Source organism: Melanerpes formicivorus, unplaced genomic scaffold (genome assembly GCF_026170545.1).
Source record: "Melanerpes formicivorus ecotype bairdi unplaced genomic scaffold, bMelFor1.0.p_v2 SCAF_259, whole genome shotgun sequence".
Classification (NCBI taxonomy): Eukaryota; Metazoa; Chordata; class Aves; order Piciformes; family Picidae; genus Melanerpes; species Melanerpes formicivorus.
The window spans coordinates 3,593-25,122 of NW_027142611.1; the positions used below are offsets into that span (position 1 = coordinate 3,593).

At 64.6% G+C, this 21,530-nt stretch overlaps 1 protein-coding gene and 2 long non-coding RNA genes across 3 annotated transcripts; all 3 read left to right on the forward strand.

The window, feature by feature from the left end:
* Positions 1-9,561: 9,561 nt before the first annotated feature.
* Positions 9,562-15,397, forward strand: LOC137458555 (kinesin-like protein KIF18B; the record flags this gene model as incomplete). The annotated part of the gene is made up of 12 exons (XM_068169987.1): positions 9,562-10,062; positions 10,597-10,754; positions 11,159-11,263; positions 11,542-11,652; positions 11,814-12,011; positions 12,147-12,323; positions 12,571-12,645; positions 12,764-12,876; positions 13,180-13,294; positions 13,523-13,629; positions 14,280-14,500; positions 14,985-15,397. Coding segments are annotated over exons 1-12 (2,094 nt in total), but the record flags the coding sequence as incomplete, so codon positions are not given.
* A 14-nt stretch (positions 15,398-15,411) lies between these two features.
* On the forward strand, positions 15,412-16,947 carry LOC137458554 (uncharacterized). Its single transcript, XR_010991821.1, has 4 exons — positions 15,412-15,510; positions 15,923-16,072; positions 16,642-16,737; positions 16,866-16,947. It is a non-coding gene; the product is annotated as an uncharacterized lncRNA (long non-coding RNA).
* A 1,815-nt stretch (positions 16,948-18,762) lies between these two features.
* Positions 18,763-20,138, forward strand: LOC137458552 (uncharacterized). The gene is made up of 4 exons (XR_010991820.1): positions 18,763-19,053; positions 19,174-19,269; positions 19,398-19,472; positions 19,714-20,138. It is a non-coding gene; the product is annotated as an uncharacterized lncRNA (long non-coding RNA).
* The last annotated feature ends 1,392 nt before the right edge of the window (positions 20,139-21,530 follow it).

Consider the following 21,530-nt stretch of genomic DNA (forward strand, 5'->3'; position numbering starts at 1 on the left):
ATTAGAAACGTTGCTGTGGGTACCACTCCTGACATATGCCTCTGACAGACTCCTTAGTGCCACCTGGGGCTCAGAGCAGTTTTGCTAACAGCCTGATGATGGCTTTAGCAGAACCGAGATCTGAGAAGTATGCAAATGAGCTATTTAAGTGAGCATCTTTTTGCTTATGGAGAAAACATTGCTAACAAATGGATCCATTTGGTTGCTAAGGGGTAAGCAAGTAGCTCCAAACTTGGGAAAGAGATGAGCTACAGAGGCAGCAAAAGGCAATCCTTCAGCTTGTACCAAAACAGAGGCACAGCTGCAATCCCTCCTGGGGCATGTAGAGAATTAAGCATTCAGGTAATTAATAATTTATGGCAGGAGGATTTGAAAGCCAGCTACCTAGCTGGCCATAAACACCTTACTGCCAAACACCTCACTTTTCCTGATGATCAGAGGGGTTCATTATGTTCTCCTAATCTCTTTTGAGTGCATCTTAGCAGCTCTTTCAAGGAGAATGCTGATTTTTATGTGCAACTTGTGCTTCCTCTTCCTAGAAACAGCAGGCTGGAAGGGAATTGCCCTGGATGGGGACTGACTTAGAATAGGTGAAAGCATCTTAGGTGTGAACAGAGACAGACTATGTGGAATCACGTGGAATGTGTGGCTTAGAGAAGACCTTTAAGGTCGTTGAGTCCAACAATCATCAACAGCAGGGCAAGAGGACACAGTCTCAAGCTGTGCCAGGGGAGGTTAGGCTGGAGGTGAGGAAGAAGTTCTTCATAGAGAGAGAGATTGGCCATTGGGATGTGCTGCCCAGGGAGGTGGTGGAGTCACCATCACTGGAGGTGTTTAGGGAGAGCCTGGATGAGGCACTTGGTGCCATGGTTTAGTTGATTATCTGGTGCTGGGTGATAGGTTGGACTGGATGATCTTGAAGTTCTCTTCCAACCTGGTCAGGTCTATCCTATCCTATCCTATCCTATCCTATCCTATCCTATCCTATCCTATCCTATCCTATCCTATCCTATATTTTATCCTATCCTATTCTATACCAAGTCTGGTGCTAAGCCATGGCCCTCAGCACCACATCTCTGAAACATCTCCTGGGATGAGCATTCAAGCACCCTCCTGGGCAGCCTCTTCCAGTGGTCAAAACCCCTTGCAGTGAAGAAGTTTCTTCTGATCTCTAACCTGGTGCAACTTGAGGCTATTGCCTCTTGTCCTATCAGTTGTTACTAGAGAGAAGAGACCAAGCCCCACCTTGATTCAGCCTCCTTCTGGGGAAGTGTAAAGAGCAAGGAGGTCTTCTCCAGGCTGAACACCTCCAGTATCTTCAGCCGTCCCCACCAGCCCTGTTCTCCAGACCCTTCACCAGCTTTGTTGTTCTTCTCTGGACCTGCTCCAGCCCCTCAATGCCTTCTTTGTAGGAGAGACTCCAAAGGAATAAAATTGCACATTAATATTGTACATTAACAGTGCCAATAGTATTTTCTTGTTCCCAGTGGCTCCAAGATACCTAACCCAAGCCAAGCTCCTAGTCCCAACCTAAAAGATAACTTAGGACCACATACAACTCATTTCAGAAGAGCCTGTCCTGGGGATGCACTTTATAGGGTCAAAGGGAACTAGGGATAAACTCAATTTTCATCAGGGGAGTGGGGCAGAGCTTGCTCTAGGCTCAGTTGCCTAGAGCATTGGAAGGGCTCTCTTAAAGTGAATGGCCATTTATGGGATGTACTGCAGCTGCTCAATGGTTTGAGTCACACAGCCATGACCAAAAGGGAAAATAATCAGAAGCCTTAATATTGTTGTGGAAGTGATGGAGAAATATCAAAGACTACTTTAAAAAGCAGGTTGATGGTGAGTGGGGTGAAGGTCCAATGACAATCACAGACTGTTAGGGGTTGGAAGGGACCTTGAAAGATTATCTACTCCAGCTCCCCCCCCCCTGCTCAGAGCAGGACCACCTGAGAGAAAACCACAAACAAAAATAACCCAGCCCAAAGGAAGGAATCACAGAAGTGTCAGGGCTGGAAGGGACCTCAAGGCTCAGCCAGTTCCAAGCCCACTGCCATGGCCAGGGACACCTCACACCACAGCAGGTTGCTCACAGCCACATCCAGCCTGGCTGCAAACACCTCCAGGCAGGAGGCTTCCACCACCTCCCTGGGCAACCTGGGCCAGGCTCTCACCACCCTCATGGCCAACAACTTCTTCCTAACAGCCAGTCTCAATCTCCCCACTTCTAGTTCTGCTCCATCCCCCCCAGTCCTATCCCTCCCTGACACCCTCAAAAGTCCCTCCCCGGCTTTCTTGGAGCCCCCTGCAGATCCTGCAAGGCCACAATGAGGTCTCCTCAGAGCCTTCTCTCCAGCCTGCACAACCCCAACTCCCTCAGTCTGTCCTCACAGCAGAGCAGCTCCAGCCCTCTGCTCCTCCTCGTGGCCCTTCTCTGGACACCTTCCAGCACCTCCAGAGCCTTCCTGGCACAGAGGCTCCAGCACTGGCCCCAGAGCTGCAGCTGTGGTCTCAGCAGAGTGGAGCAGAGGGGCAGAATCCCCTGCCTGGCCCTGCTGGCCACACTTCTCTTGCTGCAGCCCAGGCTCTGCTTGGCTCTCTGGGCTGCAAGTGCTCCCTGCTGGCTCCTCTTGAGCTTCTCCTCCCCCAGCACCCCCAAGGCCTTTTCTTCAGGGCTGCTCTCCAGCCAGTCCCTGCCCAGCCTCTAGCAGTGCCTGGGATTGCCCTGAGCCAGCTGCAGGACCTTGCCCTTGGTTCTGTAAACCCCCAGTCGAAAGGAAGGAAACCCAAGCCCCAAAGAAGCAAGCCTCAAGCCACAGGAAGCAAACCCCCAGCATACAGTCACCAACCAAAGTGGGACCCAGGAGGACAGCAGGTGGCTGCTCTATAGTTTGGCAAATTCATGTGAAAGTCTGAAACCCTCTGGCAAGTGCTGACAAGTGAAAAGGAAATGCAGCAAGAATTAAGAAGAGGCTTTGTGCATTTGGGGGTTCATAGGAAGGAGGGAAGGGAGCATTTTCCTGGGGTTTACCTTCATCTGTGGTCCTTGAAGGCATACATCATCTAGCCTACACCATAGATGGGCAATGGGGATCTTACTACAAGAATGCAGTTTAGCCTGGAGAAGAGGAGGCTCAGGGGAGACCTCCTTGCTCTCTCCAACTCCCTGCAGGGAGGTTGTAGCCAGGTGGGGGTTGGTCTCTTTTCCCAGGCACCCAGCAGCAGAACAAGAGGACACAGTCTCAAGCTGTGCCAGGGGAGGTTTAGGCTGGAGGTGAGGAGAAAGTTCTTCACTGAGAGAGTCATTCACCATTGGGATGTGCTGCCCAGGGAGGTGGTGGAGTCCCCATCCCTGGAGGTGTTCAAGAGGGGATTGGATGTGGCACTTGGTGCCATGGTCTAGTCATGAGGCCTGTGGTGACAGGTTGGACTTGATGATCTCTGAAGTCTTTTCCAGCCTGGCTGATTCTGTGTTTCTATGAACACCAGAAGAAGCCCGTCCAATCCAACACACTGTCTCTAAGCCATGACTATGGAGGGCTCAGAGGAGATGCAAACATCCTGATGCCATCAGCAGGTGTTGACCCCAAGTGCTAACGTGCCACTGGTGTCTGGAATGCATGCTTAATGACCCAAGCTAGCCTAAAACATTCTGCCTGCTTCAAAGTCTTCATGTTGCCCTGGATGGAGGCACTGTCAGACCACAGAACAGAGAAGCTGAGGTGGAAACAAAACTTTTTCCCCAGATTTATTAGGACCTGAGTGCTTGATGCTCTTCTAGTGCACCCCCATGCCTCCTCAAAAGCCTTCAGTGTCTGCAGTGATGGAAACCAGCCATACAGGAGCACTCAGGTCCAATTTATGGCACTTAGCTGAACAAAAGTCAATCTACTAACCTTGTCCTCGAGTTTCCCCAAATGAAAGCAGAGCTATGTGAGCAAAGAAAGAATCCCTGGGCAGTTTTGGTAATATGAGCTTTTACTGCTTTGTCAGGGACCAGAAATGTTCTCTAATGAGCTACAGGCTGGGGACAGAGTGGCTGGAGTGCAGACAGGCAGAGAGGGACCTGGGGGTACTGGTGGACAGGAGCTGAACCTGAGTCTGCTGTGTGCCCAAGTGGCCAAGAGGGCCAATGGCATCCTGGCCTGCATCAGGAAGAGTGTGGCCAGCAGGAGCAGGGAGGTCATTGTGCCCTGTGCTCAGCACTGCTTAGGCCACACCTTGAGTCCTGTGTCCAGTTCTGGGCCCCTCAGTTTAAGAAGGACATTGAGAAACTTCACAGTATCACAGCATCAGAGTATCACAGGCTCACAGTATCACCAAGGTTGGAAGAGACCTCAAGGATCATCGAGTCCAACCTGTCACCACAGACCTCATGACTAGACCATGGCACCAAGTGCCACATCCAATCCCCTCCTGAACACCTCCAGGGATGGGGACTCCACCACCTCCCTGGGCAGCACATTCCAAGGGCCAATCTCTCTCTCTATGAAGAACTTCTTCCTAACCTCCAGCCTAAACCTCCCCTGGCACAGCTTGAGACTGTGTCCTCTTGTTCTGGTGCTGCTTGCCTGGGAGAAGAGACCAACCCCCACCTGGCTACAACCTCCCTTCAGGGAGTTGTAGAGAGCAAGGAGGTCTCCCCTGAGCCTCCTCTTCTCCAGGCTAAGCAACCCCAGCTCCCTCAGCCTCTCCTCCCAGGGCTGTGCTCCAGACCCCTCCCTGGCTTCATTGCCCTTCTCTGGACACCTTCAAGTCTCTCAATGTCCTTCTGAAACTGAGGGGCCCAGAACTGGACACAGGACTCAAGGTGTGGCCTAAGCAGTGCTGAGCACAGGGCACAATGACTTCCCTGCTCCTCCTGGCCACACTACTCCTGATGCAGGCCAGGATGCCCTTGGCCCTCTTGGCCCTGTGGGCACACTGCAGGCTCATGTTCAGCTGCTGTGCACCAGCACCCCCAGGTCCCTCTCTGCCTGGCTGCTCTCAGCCACTCTGAGCCCAGCCTGTAGCACTGCCTGGGGTTGCTGTGGCCAATGTGCAGCACCTGGCACTTGGATGTGGTCAATCTCCTGCAGGAATCCTCTAGCTACTAAATTCTTCAGGACATAGCTTCCTCCTCCTTGCTGCTGCAAGACTTATTGTTGGAAACCACCAGTAACTAATTACAGACCAGCTCCTTGTGTCAGGAGCTCCAAAAGAAAGGAAATATTCATTAGAGATGTCTGCTTCCCCTCCAAATGAAATAGCACCCACAAGCAACTCCTTATGGGCCATAACTGAGGGAGTGGAGCCTGCAATGAGCAAGGGCAGGTGTCATGCCAGGGCTGTGGTCACTGAAAGTCCTCCTAAGATGTAATCTGGCAGAGAGAGTGCACAGCAAGCCCTTGAATCATAGAATCATAGGGAAGGCTGCCTGGGGAGGTGGTAGAGTCACATCCCTGGAAGTATCTCAGAGAGCTGTGGATGTGAGTCATGGTCCAGACAGGGGACTGGTGGTGCTTTGTGAGAGTGATCTCAAATGCAACAACTCAGGAGACTACACCAGGGGTTCACTGCCATCAACAGTGAACCTTCACTGTGTCATCACAGAATGCCAGGGGGGGAAGGGACCCCCAGAGCTCATCCAGGCCAACCCCCCTGCCAGAGCAGGAGCACCCAGAGCAGCTCACACAGCAACACAGCCAGGCAGGTCTTGAATAGCTCCACAGAGGGAGACTCCACAACCCCCCTGGGCAGCCTGCTCCAGGCTTCTCTCACCCTCACAGGGGAAAAATTCTTCCTCCTCTTTCCATGGCACTTCCTCTGCCTCAGCTTCCACCACTGCCCCTTGTGCTGCCATTGGGCATCCCCCAGCAGAGCCTGGCTCCAGCCTCTGGGCACTCCCCCTGCACAGCTTTAGCCACAGCAAGGAGCTCACCCTCAGGTTCCTCCTCTGCAAGCTCCAGAGCCCTCAGCTGCCTCAGGCTCTCCTCCTAAGGAAGATCTTCCACTGCCTGCAGCATCTTTGTGGCTCTGTGCTGGACTCTCTCAAGCAGCTCCCTGTCCCTCTTGACCTGAGGAGCCCAGAACTGGACACAAGATTCCAGATGTGGCCTCAGCAGGGCAGAGCAGAGGGGGAGGAGAACCTCTCTTGACCTACTCACCACAGCCCTTCTAACCCACCCCAGGATGCCCTTGGCCTTCTTGGCCACCAGAGCACATTGCTGGCTGATGCTCAACCTCCCATCCAGCAGCACCCCCAGGTCCCTTTCCCCTTCCCTGCTCTCCAGCAGCTCAGTCCCCAGCCTGTACTGCTGCATGGAGTTGTTCCTTCCCAGGTGCAAGACTCTCCCCTGGCCCTTGTTGAACTTCATCAAATTTCTCCCTGCCCAGCTCTCAGCCTGTCCAGGTCTTGCTGCATGGCAGCACAACCTTCTGGTGTGTCAGCCACTCCTCCCAGCTTGGTGCCAGCAGCAGACTTGCTGGCAGTGCCCTCTGGCACTGTTTGCCCATAAGCTGGTGTGCAATAGGTAGGGAAAAGTGAGAGGAGAAAGGTGGAAAGGTCAAGTGAAGAGAGGAAGAAGTTTATGGCTACCACCACTGTGAGGGTCCAAAGCTGTCTCTCTGGTGCAGTCCTGCTGCTCCTTCTGATCTTCTCTGGATCCTGGTGGGGAAAGCTTTCCTCCTGGGTATTCTTTGCCTTCTTGTGGCAGCCTCTTCTTCTTCTTCTTCTTCTTCTTGTAACCTGTCCCATTGAAAAGGAGACCTCTGTTATAACCAGCTTCACACCTGCCTGTGTCCAAACTCCTCCTCTTTCTCCCCCTCCTGCCCCCAAGAGTAAGGCTTCCACTCATGCCCAAGGAGGAGTGCCTGAGGTGGGGTCTGGGCCCAAGGCATGGTCTGCCTTGGAGCTGGGCAGCTGTGGGCCAGGAGCTGTGTTTGTGTATTCTAATGACATCAGAAGGAGCAGAGCTGCTTCCACCCTCAACAGACCTGGGATGCTGTGGTTCCACACTGCCAGTCACAGAGTCACAGAAACACTCAGGTTGCAAAAGAGCCTCAGGGTCACCAAGGCCAACCCAGAACCCTGCTCTGCAAGGGTCACCCCTCAAGCATAGCCCCAAGCACCACAGCCAAACCACAGGAACACATCCAGACAGGGATGGAAAGGCTTCAGAGAAGGAGACTCCACACTTTCTGTGCTTGGATCCTGGCTGGGGAGGAGCTGGGCAAAGAGGAATCCCTGGGGAGCTGCTTGGCAGCTCAGGGGCAGCCCGAAGCCCCCACACTGTCCCCTACCCTGTGAGGGCTGTGCCCCCTGGGGGCCTTCAGGGAGTCTGTGGGGCTGGAGGTGCCCTGAGCCCAGGGGCTGGCACAGCCACTGTCCCTGGGGCTGTCCCTGGGGGGCAGGGTGGGGATGCCAAGTGCCACTTGTGGGGTACCTCGGTGCCCCAGAGCAGCTGTCTGTGTGGGCAGAAGCCCTGCCTGGCACTGCTGCCAGCGGCCCAGGACAGCCCCAAGGGCACAGAGCTGGCTGGGCACGAAAGGCAATCCAGCAGCCTCAGTGCCACCAGCCCTCTGCTCCCCAGAGCCTCTGGGTCCCCAGAGCTGGCACCCAGGGGACATGGGGCTGCAGGGAGGCCTCTGCCCCGGGCCTGGCTGGGTGCCAATGGCCTCTTTGCCTTCCTCAGAGCCCTTTGCCCCCCGGGGGTGGGCAGCAGGCACAGAGCTGATGCAGGCAGCAGGGCAGGCAGAGCAATCTATGCCTCAGGCTGGGAGTGAGGATGGGGACCAGGTGCCTGCAGCAGAGCCAGGGCAGCAGGTCAGGACCTGCAGGGCAGGATTCAAGAGCAGAACCTCTCAGCACTGCCCTGCAGCTCTCTGGTTCCCTACTGCAACTCCTGCCCCACGAGCAGCAGCTGGGCAAGGAGCTCGGGGCCAGCGTGGGGCTGGGTTAAGCAGCTGATTGCCAGCTGCCCTCTGAAGCAAAGCCTCTGCTCGGGACAGGGACTGTGGCAGCCGGCAGGAGCGGAGCTGCGTTTGCTGCTTGTGCCCAGCGCTGCCTCCTGCCCTTCTCTGCTCTCTCGGCAGCCCCGCAGCAGCCTTCAGGCCCTCTGAGCGGCAGCGCAGCGAGAGGAGCCCCAGAGTGCTCCGTGCCCCGGCTCGGAGAGCAGAGCCCTTGGCGATGTGTGGGCAGCGCTGGGGCCGGGGCCGGGGCCGGGGCGGGGGAGCCCTTGCAGGCCCTGAGGGGTGCCCGGGGCTGGCTCCTCAGGGCAAAGATGGCGGCCAGGCCCCGGCGGCCTACAGCTCCCATGGTGCACTGCGCGGAGCGGCCGCGGCTCGCGGGCGGAGCGGCCGGCAGCGGGCGGGGCTCGTGGGCGGGAGCGGGCGGGGCTCGCGTTGCTGAAGAGCCAATGGGAGGCTCTGCTCGACGATTGACCAATGAGCGCAGGGGGCGTGGTCGGCGGGACTGTTTGAGCCCTCATCGGTGGAAGCAGCGGTAAGAGGCGCTCCGGTGCCCCAAGGGCTACGGGAGAGAGATGGGGACGGCTGCGGGGGCCGGGGGCAGCCTGGAAGGGCAGGGGAGGACTGCGGGGACTGCGGGGCTGAGGCAGGATTGCGGGTTCCGCGGGGCTGAGGCGGGCTGCGGGGCTGAGGCAGCATTGCGGGATCCGGGACAGCCTGCGAGGTCAGGGGCAGCCTGTGGGGGCTGCGGGGCTGCGGCGGGCTGCGGGAGGCGGCGGTGGAAGCGCCCTGGGCAGTGCTGGGTGCGGGGCCGGGGGAGCGTTGCGGGGCCGGGGCTGTGGAGCGTTGCGGAGCCGGGGCCGGGCCCGGGGGAGCGTTGCGTTGCGCGGCCGGGGCCGGGGGAGCGTTGCTGGACCGAGGCTGTGGAGCGTTGTGTTGCGGGGCCGGGCCCGGGGGAGCGTTGTGTTGCGGGGCCGGGGCCGGGGGAGCGTCGCGGGGCCGGGGCCCGGGGGTGCGTCGCGGGGCCGGTCCCGGGGGAGCGTCGCGGGGCCGGTCCCGGGGGAGCGTCGCGGGGCCGGTCCCGGGGGAGCGTCGCGGGGCCGGTCCCGGGGGAGCGTCGCGGGGCCGGTCCCGGGGGAGCGTCGCGGGGCCGGTCCCGGGGGAGCGTCGCGGGGCCGGTCCCGGGGGAGCGTCGCGGGGCCGGTCCCGGGGGAGCGTCGCGGGGCCGGTCCCGGGGGAGCGTCGCGGGGCCGGTCCCGGGGGAGCGTCGCGGGGCCGGTCCCGGGGGAGCGTCGCGGGACCGAGGCCGGGGGAGCGTCGCGGGCCCGGGGGTGCGTGGCGGGGCCGGGGCCCGGGGAGCGTGGCGGGGCCGGGGCCGGTGGATCGCGGCCGAGGCTGTGGAGGGGCTCTGGGGACCCGCGGTGGGGTCGGAGCGTTGGGGCGGTTGTGAGGACCCGCAGGGGATGCAGGCTCCTTCCGGACGGGGAGAAGGCGCAGGGCTGGGGGGGTGTAACGGCAGCCCCGGCGGCAGCGGCGGCGGTTAGGGCAGGCGGGGCTCGGGAGCAGGCTCCGGGCTCGAGAGGTAAAGGCTTTCTCCAGCCTCAGGCTCCCCCTCCGCCGCTTCCCCTCCCCGCCTGACCCTTGTTGTCTCTTCTCAGAGTGCACTCTCAGGACTTTCGAGCCCAGAGCTGTGTTCTTCGGTGTTCTTCAGCCGGCGCTTTCCTTCGAGCGGTGCTTTTCTTGTGGCGGTGCTGTGCGAACCCTAAGGGGAGTGCCCTGAGCCTTGTGTCACCTTCGTCGCCGCCGCCGCCATGGCGGCGGCCCCTGCCCCCCAGGAGGGCACCGTGACCGTCATGGTGCGAGTGCGACCCCCGGCCCCCGGCGAGGGAGCCGCGCAGCACCCGCTGCTGAGGGTGGTCGACCATCACACCCTCCTGTTCGACCCTGGTGCCTCCGGCGGTGTGCTGCCTGCTGGCCGCGGCAAGAACCCAGGCAAACATCAGAAGTTCCTCTTCGACCGGGTTTTTGCTGAGCAGGCCACCCAGGAGGAGGTGTTCCAGCACACCACCCGCCAGATGGTCGATACTCTCCTCGACGGCTACAACTGCTCTGGTGAGCCCTAGCAGCCTGCTCTGGCCCTTGCAGGAGCTCCTGCCCATCTGCCCCTGCTCTGGGTGGGCTCAGCAGAGCTGGGGGTTGGTTCCAGAAGCCCTGAGCGGCTGTGGCAGCAGTGGGGACGCAGCGGCTCTGCAGAAAGAGAAAGCCTTGACCTTGTTGTTGGCACCAAGCTGGGGCCGTGACAAGTGTGGCCGGGACAGGGCCAGTGCTGGCCTGGAGATGTCATCCGAGGGCTCTGGGGGCAGGCAGGGCCCAGGCCAGCAAGAGGAGAGCAGAGACAAGCCCAGATGAGTGTGGAGTCCTGCCTGTGGGGTGGCATCAGCTGGGAGCCCTGTGCAGGCTGGGCAGCAGGCTGGTGCAGAGGGCCCCGGGGGCCCTGCTGGACAGGATGTGAGTGGGAGGCAGCAGTGCCCCACAGCAGGAGCTGGGTTTGGGGCTGTGTCCCCAGCTGAGGCAGAGCTGGCAGCATCCCCCCAGTGCTGCTGTCGATGGAGGCTGCTCTCAGGGCTCCTCCCTTTCTCCTCCCAGTGTTTGCCTACGGAGCAACCGGAGCAGGGAAAACCTACACCATGCTGGGCTCGGAGAACAGCCCTGGCATCATCTACCTCACCATGGAGGAGCTGTTCAGGAGGCTGGAGGCCAGGCAGGAGCAGAAGAGCTGCGAGGTCCTGGTCTCCTACCTGGAGGTAGGCTGTGCCCAGCTGTGCCCCTCCTGCTGCCAGGCCACCACCTCCAAGGTCTGGGCTTGTAGTGCCAGGGCTACCCCTGTGCTGCCAGCTGTGCCCAGGGCAGCCCCAGACTGGAAGCAGGCTGCCGGGCTGGTGCTGCTGGCCTGCCCCCTCTGGAGCTGGGGGCCACAGGGCAATGAGGGCTTCCTGGCTGCAAGGGCTTTGGAGGAGCAGTGGCTCAGTGCCTGGCTGCTGAAGCCTCCTGAGCTGTCCCCTGCCTTAGGGCACCTTCAGCTGCTCCTGCTGGCGGCAGGTGCCAGAGGTGCTGTTGGGTGGGCAGCAGGCCCTGGGGTCCCAAGCTCCTCTGCCTGCTGCCCTCTGGGGCCCCAAGCCTCATCCTGAGCTGGAGCTGCCTGCTGCAGGTCTACAACGAGCAGATCCGTGACCTGCTGGAGCCCAAGGGCCCTCTGCCCATCCGGGAGGATCCTGAGAGAGGAGCTGTGGTTCAGGGCCTCTCCATCCAGCAGGTGGGGGTGGAAGCAGGCACAAGGTGTGGGCAGCGCTGTGCCCGCCCCAGGGGTGCCAGCTGGGACCGGGGGAGCTGGAGGGGGAGGGGAGGGCTGCGGGGCCCCGGGGCAGGGGCTGCGGGGCCCCGGGGGTGCCGGCTGGGTGGGTGCCGGCTGGCAGCAGCGCTGAGCCCGAGGCCAGAGGAGCCCTGCAGGGGCGCAGGAGGCCTCAGCCTGTGGGCGCTCGGTGCCCGTGCCGGGGCTGCGCTGATCCCTGCCCTCTGCCTGCTCCCCGCCAGCCCAGCTCGGCAGAGCAGCTCCTGCAGATGCTGCTCGGGGGCAGCAGGAACCGCACGCAGCATGCCACCGATGCCAACGCCTCCTCCTCCCGCTCCCACGCCGTGCTGCAGGTGAGGGGTGGTGCTTGGGGCAGCCCTTGGCACCGCTGCCCGGAGGGGGGCAGGCGGCGATGCTGTGCCAGGGCCGGCGTGCCAGGGCTGCTGCCGCGGCTGCGAGCGGCGAGCCCGAGCGCCCTGCGGAGCTGCAGCCTGCCCTCTGTGTGCCCTGCCAGGTCTACGTGAAGCAGCAGGACCGCGCCGAGGGCCTCGCTGGGGCCGTGCGGGTGGCCAAGATGAGCTTGGTCGACCTGGCCGGCTCGGAGCGAGCCGCGGTGGCCAAGACCAGCGGCGAGCGGCTGCGGGAGGGAGCCAGCATCAACCGCTCGCTGCTGGCCCTGCTCAGCGTCATCCAGGCGCTGGCTGGGGCCAAGGTGAGGCTGCCGCTGAGGGGCCCTGAGCGCCGTCCCCACGGCAGAGCTGCCGTGGGCTGGGCCTGGCCGGGGCTGGGAGCCGGGGGCTGGGAGCCGAGGGCCAGCCCCTGAGCGGAGCCTCGCTGTGCCGGGCAGGGCAAGCAGAGCCACGTCCCGTACCGGGACAGCAAGCTGACGCGGCTGCTGAAGGACTCCATCGGCGGCAACTGCCGCACCCTGATGCTGGCTGCCCTCAGCCCCTCGCCGCTCTGCTGCCAGGACACCCTCAACACCCTCAAGTATGCCAGCAGGGCCAAGGAGATCCAGGTCTCGGTGAGCACCTCGCCCCGCGGCCGGCAGCTGCTGGGGCTGCCCGGGAAGGAGCCTGGGGCAGGCTGCTGCGGGCTGCTGCCTCCCTGCTGCAGCCGGGCTGCCTCTGGAGCCCCTCTCAGAGTCAGCTGCAGCCCCTCGGGCCCCACCAGCCCAGGGCAGGCTGAGGAGCTGCCCCGCTGCCGCCTCAGCGGAGGGGAAGGAGCTGTCCCGGTGCTGCTCTCAGCTCCGCTCCTCCCTCTCCCCGCAGCTCAAGAGCAACCTGCCGAGCCCGGACTCCCACGTCTGTCCGTACGTTGTGCTGTGTGCGCAGCTGAGAGCGGAGGTGAGCTGCCGGGGGCAGGGCTGGGCTCTGTCTGCGGCTCTGCTTTGCCTGGCACCCAGCCTGCTGAGCTGCTGGGGCTCAGGGCATGCTCTGAGCCAGGGCTGCCCCTTGCTCACAGGTGGCAGAGCTGCAGGCCAAGCTCCGTGCCTATGAGGATGCTGCCCGCGGGGCACAGAGCCAGGCGCCAGAGCCGCTGCCTGCCCTCGGCTCCAGCCCCTTGGAGCTGCCCAGGTGAGGCTGCTGGGCAGGAGGGAGGGAGCCTGGGCTGGCACCTTGGGGTCCCCCAGGGCCAGGAGCTTGCAGAGTTTGGCTGCTGGCTGCAGCCCAAGTGGCTGCCAGGACGCAGCTGAGCTGCTCTGCTGCTGTGCCACAGCCTCTCCGCTGCCCAGCTGGAGTGAGGAGCCTGGCAGCCCCCAGAGCTGGGGGACAAAGGCCAAAGCTGCCCTTGGCTCCATCCCAAACCTTGGTAGGCCAAGGGATGGCTTCCCCAGAGGCTCTTCCCTGGCTCAGGGGCTGCTGCTGTGACTTGTGTAGGGTGGAGGAGGCTGTGCCCGAGGCGTGCCTGGAGCTCCCTGGTGGGGAGAGTGCTGGAGAGCAGCAGGAGCTGGCAGCTGGGTGTCCTGCTGCCTTGCAGCTGGCCTTGGAGGAGGTGAGAGGAGGGCTTGGCCTGGTGATGGGACCCAGCTCAGGTACCTTGCTGGGCTGCACTGGGCAGGCTGGGAGAGGGCAGGAGCTGAGCTGCTCTGGGAGGTCTGGGCTCAGCAGGTGCTGGGCTGTGGAGTGCTGGAGAAAGCTCTGAGCCTGGCAGGGAAGGGGCAGCTGGGGGCCCAGGCTCAGCTCAGCTCTGGCCTGATGCTGCTCTGGGGGCTTGCTGCAGGCTGCAGAGGAAAGGTCTGCCCCAGCCATCCAGCAGGCAGATGTGCAGCAGGAAGCAAAGGAAGCAGCCCCCCTCCTGCAGGGCTTGACTGCCAGCCAGCCAGAGGGGTGAGTGTCCTTGTGCCCCCTCCCTGTGCCACTTGCTCCTGGCTGCTCAGAGAGTTTCAACCTTCCTGTGGTGTGCAGCCCCCTGAGGGTGCTGGAGGTGGGGGAGGGCCCAGGCCTTGGCTTACAGAGCAGTGCCTGCCCTCTGAGGTGGGATTTGGCTCCTAGAGAGCCAGTCCCAGGGGAGAAGCTCCCCTGGAAGGGTCAGCAGGGAAGGTTTCCAGGCACAGCAGCTGAGAGCCTTCAGTGCCTCTTGCCAGGCCTGGAGCTGCCTCCCCCAGGGCTCTGCTGCTGCCTCTGCTCCCCGAGGTGCTGCCCTGGCACCACCTGCTGCTGTCTGTGCCCCAATGTCCTGGCAGGGGGAAGGTCTCCCGAGGGAGGCTGCCTGTGCTGTGTGCCTGAGGCCCAGCACAGCTCTGGGGCTGCTGTTGGGTGCCCTGCAGCCCACAGGTGATCTCCCAGCTCAGGTCCTGCAGTGCCAGCCTGGGCACCCCTCAGTCTCAAAGCTTGCCTGGCCCAGAGCTCCCCCCAGGCTGTGCCCCAGCTGAGGAGGGGGCTCAGAGGTGCTGCTGGTGGTGCTGAGCCTGTCTTGGGTGCCAGGGGCTGAGGTTCAGCCCCTGACTGCTCCTTGGCTCTGTCTCTCTCTGCCCCAGGGCTGCAGCTGCTGCCAGGAGCTCCTCCCCAGAGCAGCAGTCCCTGCCCCAGGCTGGCAGCTTCCTTGCTGCTGCTGTGGCCTCTGAGGCACTGCAGCCCCTGGCCCCTCAGGAGGCTGCTGCCAGCCAGGAGCAGGCCTCCTCCCCAGGGAGGGCTGCAGAGGCCAGCAGGGCCAGCCCAGCCCAGAGGAGCCAGCAGGGCAGTGCTGCTGAGGATCCAGGTTGGTGCCCTCTCTCTCCTCTGTCCCAGGCTCTGCTGCAGGGCTGGGGGGTGGTGGGGGGCAGCTGCCAGCTGTGGGCACAGGGCAGGGGCAGAAGTTTCTCCTGCCCTGGCACCCAGTGGGGGCTGAGCCTGCCTTTATCTCCTGTGGGTGACTGCTCTGGGCTGCATCTGCCCCGCTCAGCCCAGCTGTGGCCTGGCTGCTGGCAGCCTGTGTCTGGGCAGGGCTGACCTCTTCCTCCTCATCCTCGGTGCCCATGCATGAGGCCAGCAGCAGAGCCTGGCTCTGCAGAGGCTGCTGCTGGGCACAGGCCAGGCCCTGCCCCGGGGCACTTGCTCTGGGCCCAGGATGGTTGGTGCTGGCTCTTGGGCTTGGTGTGGTTTGGGGCAGTCCCAGCAAAGAGCTGAGGGGGGTGGGGGGCAGGGGGGGAGGGCCTGGGAGCTGCAGCCAGGGAGCTGACTCGGTCTCTGCTCTGCTCCTCCAGCCGAGAGCTGCGTGGCTGTGCCTGGCGCCCCCGTGACCAGCTCTCCCCTGCCAGGCTGGCAGCACCTGGCTGCGCTCAGCAGTGCCAGGCTGCTGGCCCTCAGCCCCATCGGGAAGAGGAGGAGGTCCCCTGAGATGCCAACTCCTGCCCAGCCGGCCTCTGCCTGCAGCCTCTCCCCGCGGCCCAAACGCCGGCGGCCGAGTGGGCAGCTGGCAGAGGCTGCCAGGGCGGCACAGAGCCCCCCCAGCCCCTGCCCCCCGGCTGCAGCCCCCCCAGCCCCTGTGGCGCTGCCAGCCTGGCCCTGCGGCTCCAGCCTGTGCCCGGAGAGGCTCTCCCGGAGCCGCCTGCCCCTGGCGCCGCTGGCAGCTCCCCAGGGCTGTGCCCTGCCCCCGGGCCCTGACCTGGATGGCACCTCCCAGGTGTGCAGGCTGCCAGCCTCAGCCAGCCCTGGGCCCCCGGGCTGCAGGGGCCTGGAGCCCCCCAGCCAGGACCTCCTCCGGCAGCAGGATGCCCTCTCGGTGCCCAAGTGAGTGCCGCCCTGGGGCCCTCCCTGCGGGGTTGGGGACCCCCTGGGTGCCTCCTGGGGGGGTGGCTGCGGCTCTGTGGGGAGGGAGGGTGGGCAGGGGGCACAGGGCTGGGGGGTGGGCAGCAGTGGGCTGAGCTCACCTGGGCAGGGGTTGCTGAAGAGAAAAAGCCAAGCAGAAGGCCCCCCTGTGTGCCACTTGCCCTGGCACAGTGTGTGCCCCCTCCTCCTGCACGTAGCTGCCCCAGGGATGAGCTCTGCCTCAAAGCTTGCCTGGCCCAGAGCTCCCCCCAGGCTGTGCCCCAGCTGAGGAGGGGGCTCAGAGGTGCTGCTGGTGGTGCTGAGCCTGTCTTGGGTGCCAGGGGCTGAGGTTCAGCCCCTGACTGCTCCTTGGCTCTGTCTCTCTCTGCCCCAGGGCTGCAGCTGCTGCCAGGAGCCATGAGCTCAATGTCACCTACCAGGTCTGCAGGCTGCCAGCCTCAGGCAGCAGCCCTGAGCCCTTGGGCTGCAGGGGCCTGGAGCCCCCAGGCTGGCAGCACAAGCAGGATGCCCTCTCGGTGCCCAAGTGAGTGCTGCCCTGGGGCCTTCCCTGTGGCTTTGGGGATCCTGCCCTCCATGGCTGGGTGCCTCCTGTGGGGATGGCTGCAGCTCTGTGGAGGGCAGAGGGTGGGCAGGAGGCACTTGGCCAGCAGGCACAGGCTGAGCTCACCTGGGCACGGCTGCACAGGGCAGAGAGCATTCCAAGGGAAGCTTTTCCTGCTCCTGCTCCTCCCTTTGGCCCTGGAGCATCCTCCAGATTGCTTCAGGAGTGCTGGCTGGGAGCAGGCTGGGCATCTGCTCTCCTGGCACTGGGGGTCAGGGCTGTGCCCTTGGGGGCCTGGGCATCTTTGGGGTGGCTTTTGGCTGGTGCAGCAAAGAGGCTCTGGCTCTTCTGGAGCCCTGTGGCTGTGCAGAGGCTGAGCCCCACCTGGCCCTGGTGGTGCAGGACACCCCCAGGGAGACCTCCTTGCTTCTGGGGCTCTGCAAATAGCTCAGAGTGAGGAGAGCTGGAAATGGGGACAGGGCAGGGCCCAGCCCCGTGCCAGGGGCAGTCAGGATCCCCCCTGGCACTAACCATCTCTGCCCTGCCTGCAGGCCCTGCAAGCTGGCCTGTGCCCCACGGACACCCTCTGTGCCCAGGCTGCCTGTGGGCTGCAGAGCCTCTGCCCTGAAGCAGAAGGCAGCTGAGAGGTGAGAGAGCTGCCAGCAGCTGCCTGTGCTCCCCACTGTGGGCCCTGCCCCATGGCTGCAGCTGCACCTTGCCAGTGCCCTCTGCCCCGAGCCTGCCTGGGTGCCAATGGCCTCTTTGCCTCCCTCAGAGCCCTTTGCCCCCCCGGGGGTGGACAGCGGAGCCGCATCCCCCAGCTGCGCAGCAGGCAGCGAGCTGCCAAGGCCTCTGCAGCCCAGGTGAGGCTGCCCTGGGAGTGAGCCCTGCTGCTGTGCCAGCCCCGTGCCAGCTGGAGCAGAGCCCTGCCATGGGGATGGTTGGTGCTGGGGGGTGGCTGCAGCCTGCTGCTGTGCCAGCCCCGTGCCAGCTGGAGCAGAGCCCTGCCATGGGGATGGTTGGTGCTGGGGGGTGGCTGCAGCCTGCTGCTGTGCCAGCCCCGTGCCAGCTGGAGCAGAGCCCTGCCATGGGGATGGTTGGTGCTGGGGGGTGGCTGCAGCCTGCTGCTGTGCCAGCCCCGTGCCAGCTGGAGGCACAGCCCTGCCATGGGGATGGTTGGTGCTGGGGGGTGGCTGCAGCCTGCTGCTGTGCCAGCCCCGTGCCAGCTGGAGGCACAGCCCTGCCATGGGGATGGTTGGTGCTGGGGGGTGGCTGCAGCCTGCTGCTGTGCCAGCCCCGTGCCAGCTGGAGGCACAGCCCTGCCCTGGGGATGGTTGGTGCTGGGGCAGGCTGCAGCCTGCTGCTGTGCCAGCCCCGTGCCAGCTGGAGGCACAGCCCTGCCATGGGGATGGTTGGTGCTGGGGGGTGGCTGCAGCCTGCTGCTGTGCCAGCCCCGTGCCAGCTGGAGGCACAGCCCTGCCATGGGGATGGTTGGTGCTGGGGGGTGGCTGCAGCCTGCTGCTGTGCCAGCCCCGTGCCAGCTGGAGGCACAGCCCTGCCCTGGGGATGGTTGGTGCTGGGGCAGGCTGCAGCCTGCTGCTGTGCCAGCCCCGTGCCAGCTGGAGGCACAGCCCTGCCATGGGGATGGTTGGTGCTGGGGGGTGGCTGCAGCCTGCTGCTGTGCCAGCCCCGTGCCAGCTGGAGGCACAGCCCTGCCATGGGGATGGTTGGTGCTGGGGGGTGGCTGCAGCCTGCTGCTGTGCCAGCCCCGTGCCAGCTGGAGGCACAGCCCTGCCATGGGGATGGTTGGTGCTGGGGGAGGGCAATAGAGCAGGTATCTGCCAGGGCCTGGGTGTGCCCGGCGCTGCCTGCTGCCCTTCTCTCCTCTCTCTGCAGCCCCAGAGCATCCTTCAGGCCCTCTGAGCAGCAGCGCAGCAGGAGCAGCCCCAGAGTGCCTCCAGCCCCGGGTGAGAGAGCAGAGCCCCTGGGGAGGTGTGGACAGCCCTGGGCGTGCCCCGTGCGGGCCCTGGTGGGTGCCCGGTGCTGGCTTCTCAGCGCTGCTGAGGGGCAGGCGGCGCTGGGCTGGCCGCGGGGGCTGGTCGGGGCCGGAGCTGCCGGCAGGGAGCTGGGAGGAGAAGCTGCCAGGGCAGGGCTGGGGCTGAGGGCAAAGATGGCGGCCGGGCCCCGGCGGCCTACGGCTCCCATGGTGCTCTGCGCGGGCGGGAGGGGGCGGGGCTGTCGGCGTTGGAGAGCCAATGGGGGGCTGCGTTCGGGCACCGGCCGGTGAGCGCAGGGGGCGTGTCCGGCGGCAGCGTTTGAAGCCCTGCGGCGCAGGCGGCGGTGAGTAGCGCTGGGGCCCCGGGAGCGGCGAGGCAGAGGGATGGGGACGGCTGCGGGGAGCGGGGGCTGGGGGAGGCAGGGAGTGCTGGAGGCGGCGGTGGCAGCGCCGGGGGGAAGCTGGGGAGGGCGCCGGGAAGGGCTAGAGGCCGGGGGTGTGGGCGTGGGGAGGGGGTTGGGGATCAGGGATCAGGGCTCTGGATGTGGGGGCGTCCCGGGGCGGTTGTAGGAGCGTTAGGGTGGCTGTGGGGACCCCAGGGTGATGTAGGATCCTTGCAGACGCTGGGAACCTGTAGGGCTGGAGGGTATTGGAAGGGCAGCTCTCGGGGGTACCGGTGGGAGTTACCACAGGGGGGGTGTGGGAGCAGGGTCCCGGGTGGGGGGCTGGGGGTGTCCAGGCTTTCTCCAGCCTGCGGCTCCCCCTCCGCCGCTTCCCCTCCCTGCCTGACCTTTTTTTCTCCCGAGAGTGCGCCCTCAGGACGTTGGAGCCCGGAGCTGTGTTCTTCAGCCAGTGCTGTCCTTGGAGCGGTGCTGTGCGGACCCCAGGGGCAGTGCCCTCAGCCCTGCGTCGTCGTCGCCGCCATGGTGCTGGTCCCTCCCCCCAGGAGGGCGCCGTGGCCGTCACGGTGCGAGTGCGACCCCTGGCCCCCAGGGAGGGAGCCACGCAGCACCCAGGTGCCTCCCAGCCCCGTGCCAGGGGCAGTCAGGATCCCCCCTGGCACTAACCATCTCTGCCCTGCCTGCAGGCCCTGCAAGCTGGCCTGTGCCCCACGGACACCCTCTGTGCCCAGGCTCCCTGTGGACTGCAGAGCCTCTGCCCTGAAGCAGGAGGCAGCTGAGAGGTGAGAGAGCTGCCAGCAGCTGCTTGTGCTCCCCAGTGTGGGCCCTGCTCCATGGCTGCAGCTGCACCTTGCCTGTGGCCTCTGCCCTGAGCCTGCCTGGGTGCCAATGGCCTCTTTGCCTTTCCCAGAGCCCTTTGCCCCCCGGAGAGTGGGCAGTGGAACTCCAGAGCAGGAACAGAGCTGCCCTGTCCTCTGCAGCCCAGGTGAGGCTGCCCTGGGAACCACTCAGCCAGGAGTGAGCCCTGCCCCGCGGCAGCCTGCAGCCTGCTGCTGTGCCAGCCCTGTGCCAGCTGCGAGGCAAAGCCCTGGCAGGGGCATGGTTGGTGCTGGGGGGAGGGCGGGAGAGCAGGGAGGTGCCAGTGCCTGGGTGTGCCTCAGGAGGGGAGCTGCGTTTGCTGCTTGTGCCCCAGAGCTGCCTGATGCCCTTCTCTCCTCTCTCTGCAGCCCCGGAGCATCCTTCAGGCCCTGTGAACGGCAGTGCAGCAAGAGGAGCCCCAGAGTGCTCCCAGGCTTCGGCAGCAACTTCTCTCCTTCCAGCCCCCATCCAGTGAAAACTTCAGCAGCCAGGACCCCAGCCCGAGCTGGAGGTCCCGTCGGCGGCGTCCCTGCCCGCGGTCCCGGTCCCCATCCCGTCCCTGCCCCGGTCCCTGGTCCCGTCCCGTCCGCGCCGTCCCTGCCCCGGTCCCTGGTCCCGTCCCGTCCGCGCCGTCCCTGCCCCGGTCCCTGGTCCCGTCCCGTCCGCGCCGTCCCTGCCCCGGTCCCTGGTCCCGCGCCGTCCCTGCCCCGGTCCCTGGGCCCGTCCCGTCCGCGCCGTCCCTGCCCCGGTCCCTGGGCCCGTCCCGTCCGCGCCGTCCCTGCCCCGGTCCCTGGGCCCGTCCCGTCCGCGCCGTCCCTGCCCCGGTCCCTGGGCCCGTCCCGTCCGCGCCGTCCCTGCCCCGGTCCCTGGGCCCGTCCCGTCCGCGCCGTCCCTGCCCCGGTCCCTGGGCCCCTCCCGTCCGCCGTGTCCCTGCCCCGGTCCCTGGTCCCGGCCCGTCCGCGCCGTCCCTGCCCCCGTCCCTGCCCCCGTCCCTGCTCCCGTCCCGTCCGCGCCGTCCCTGCCCCCGTCCCTGCTCCCGTCCCGTCCGCGCCGTCCCTGCCCCCTGTTCCTGCTCCCGTCCCGTCCGCGCCGTCCCTGCCCCCGTCCCTGCTCCCGTCCCGTCCGCGCCGTCCCTGCCCCCGTCCCTGCTCCCGTCCCGTCCGCGCCGTCCCTGCCCCCGTCTCGTCCGCCGCGCCCCTGCCTCTGGCCCCGTCCCGTCCGCCCCGTCCCTGCCCCCGGTCCCCGTCCGCGCCGTCCCTGCCCCGGTCCCCACCCCGGTCCCCGTCCGCGGCTTCCCTGGCCCCGGCCCCGTCCCGTCTGCAGCGTCCCGGCCCCGTCCCTTTTTGCAGCTCGGTTCCCCCTACCCCACTTCGCGGTTCCCGGCCCTGTCCCCTCCCCTCTGCGGCGCGGTTCCCCCCTCTGTTTGTGTTGTTCACTAAAGGTTTGGTTTTTGGTTCTTCAGACCTTTTCTGGCTGCTTTTTCCCTCCCCTTGGGGGACCCTGGGGCTGGGGCTCCCTCGGGGGTTGCCTGGGCCAGGCCATTCCTCCTGGCCTGGGCTCTAGTCTGCCTTCCCCCTCTCTACCATCATCGCAGGGGCTCTGGGGTTCTTCTTCTTAGCCTCTGTGGATCAGGCAGCCCCACTCATCTTCACAGGGGGAAGTTGAAACCAAAGGGCTCTCTTCTTTCATCCCCAACCTCCTGTGCTGCAGTTTCCATCCATTGCCCCTTGGCCTATCCCAGGGCACAGTGAGCAGAGGCTGTCCCTGTCCCTTCCTTCCTGACCCCCAGCCCTCAGCTCTTGATAGCCATTGATCAGATCCCTCTCAGCCTTCTCCGCTCCAGACTCAACAGCCCCAGGGCTCTCAGCCTCTCCTCCCCAGGCAGTGCTGCAGTCCCTTCCGCAGCCTTGCAGCCCTCCCTTGGACTCTCTCTAGCAGTCCCTGTCCCTCCTGACCTGGGGAGCCCAGAGCTGGATGCAATATTCCAGGTGGGGTCTCAGCAGGGCAGAGTAGAGGGGGAGGAGAACCTCCCTGGCTCTGCTGGACACACTCCCCTGAATGCCCCCCAGGACCCCGTTGGCCTTCTTGGCCCCCAGGGCACATTGCTGTCCCATGCAGAGCTTGCTGCCCCCCAGCACTCCCAGGTCCTGTTTCAACCTCTTCAAGGATGTGCTGCCTGTGGGAG